General features: G+C 45.0%; 1 protein-coding gene across 1 annotated transcript in view; it reads right to left on the bottom strand.

Moving 5' to 3' along the window:
* Positions 1-1,560, bottom strand: part of CSUI_011538 (zinc c3hc4 type (ring finger) domain-containing protein) — a gene marked incomplete at both ends in the record, with an annotated part of 2,131 nt that extends 571 nt beyond the window's left edge. The window contains 2 exons of the mRNA XM_068071636.1: positions 121-251; positions 1,377-1,560. Of these exons, the coding sequence (XP_067916388.1) occupies positions 121-251; positions 1,377-1,560 (315 nt within the window). The remainder of the gene's footprint in view (positions 1-120; positions 252-1,376) is intronic.
* Positions 1,561-1,577: the final 17 nt, after the last annotated feature.

Raw genomic sequence — 1,577 nt, 5'->3', positions numbered from 1 at the left:
TTCGGGTGTATGTACACCCGACACTTCCAGGTATCTCAGTATGCACTGGAGTGTATATACACCCAAAAGAAGAGAGAAAAAAGACGGTCACCCCCCCCTTTGTGGTGCTGATGCCTGTACCTGGCGCAGCCATGGAATGATACAGTGGCGATGAAAGACGTGGGAGCACTCAGAGGGGTCGTTCGATAGGCGATGGACCACATCTTCACTCTGATAGTCTTCTTGACAGACTGCGCAGGGACCCGCCTCTCCTGCAGATGAGAGAAAACGACAGGAAGGAAAGAAAGAACCAGGAGAGAAAACGACAGGAAGGAAAGAAAGAAAGAAAAGGTGAGAAGAAGGAAAGACGACGAGGAGGAGGAGGAAGACAAGAAATAGCGAGAAGAGGGACAAGAGAAGAAAGAGAGAGACTCGACAACGTCGGAGAAGAAAAGAAAGAAAAGGAGAGAGAAGAAGATAAGAGAGAATGAAGAAGGAATTTCCCCCTGTATCGAAGCAACATTTCGTCCTCTCCTTCTTTTTCTTTTGCGCAGAAAGCAAAGAAAATAGAGGTTACGCAGAAGAAGAAAATAGGAAAGAGGCAGGGAGAAGTTGACCGATCTAACTAGAAGGCAGAGGGAAGAGAAAGAAGAAGCGAATACACAAGACCATCTTCGTCGCATCTTCGTCTTTCTCTCTCCACCAAAGAGTAGAAAAGAGAAGAAACCTCTCCTACATCCCCTCTATCTACATATCTCTCTCACTATCTATACACATATAAATATATATATATAGAAAGAGAAAGAGAGAGAGAGAGAGAACGCTCAGACTCCCTAGAAAATTCTACCTGCATGTAGGCGGGAGTGTAAGTGGCAAGACATCTACCTCCCCGTACACATTCCCTACATGCCCCCCTGCCTACAATTCAAAACTCCCACATATACATACCTATACATGTGTAGACACTTATACTGGATGTATATACATATATATACATATATACATATATAGATACATATATATACATCTCCGTCGTGTCGCATGCATTCATCACCTCTCCTTCACCCTGCCACAGACATGTGGCTGTCCATCCATCCATACTTTCACATAGAGAGTACCAAGTAGGTTCTTTGGGGAAGCAACAACGGCTGACTTGTCGCCATCTGTATCGATACTCCCCAAGCATAATTTGACAGAGACTGCATAGCTACCTCTACCAGTACGAAGACGAAGGAACACTCAAAGATACACTAAGAAAGCTCTACGAGGGAACAAAGAAGACTACCAACATCTTAAGCAATCGTCCTATCATCTATCTGGAACTTTAAGCAACAAAGAAACCTACACCTCTTCTTCTCCTTCCTTGTTCTCCCCCCCCCCCTTCACTACCATCTTACGAGCTTGTTCAGGAGTGAGCCATTCTTTCTTGAGCCCATCAATGAAAGACTGAGCTGTTGGAGGAGACCCAAAGATGGGGTTTATATCTCCCCCTCTTTGAGTGAGAGCGATGAGAAATCTTTCTAAAGCTGACTCTATTCCCCCTCCTAATCCATCGAAAAAGAATCCTTGTGGCGCCCCCCCAAGGAACCTACTTGGTA

Source organism: Cystoisospora suis (assembly GCF_002600585.1).
Source record: "Cystoisospora suis strain Wien I chromosome Unknown contig_13128, whole genome shotgun sequence".
NCBI lineage: Eukaryota > Apicomplexa > Conoidasida > Eucoccidiorida > Sarcocystidae > Cystoisospora > Cystoisospora suis.
This window is presented reverse-complemented; position numbering and strand designations above follow the sequence as displayed.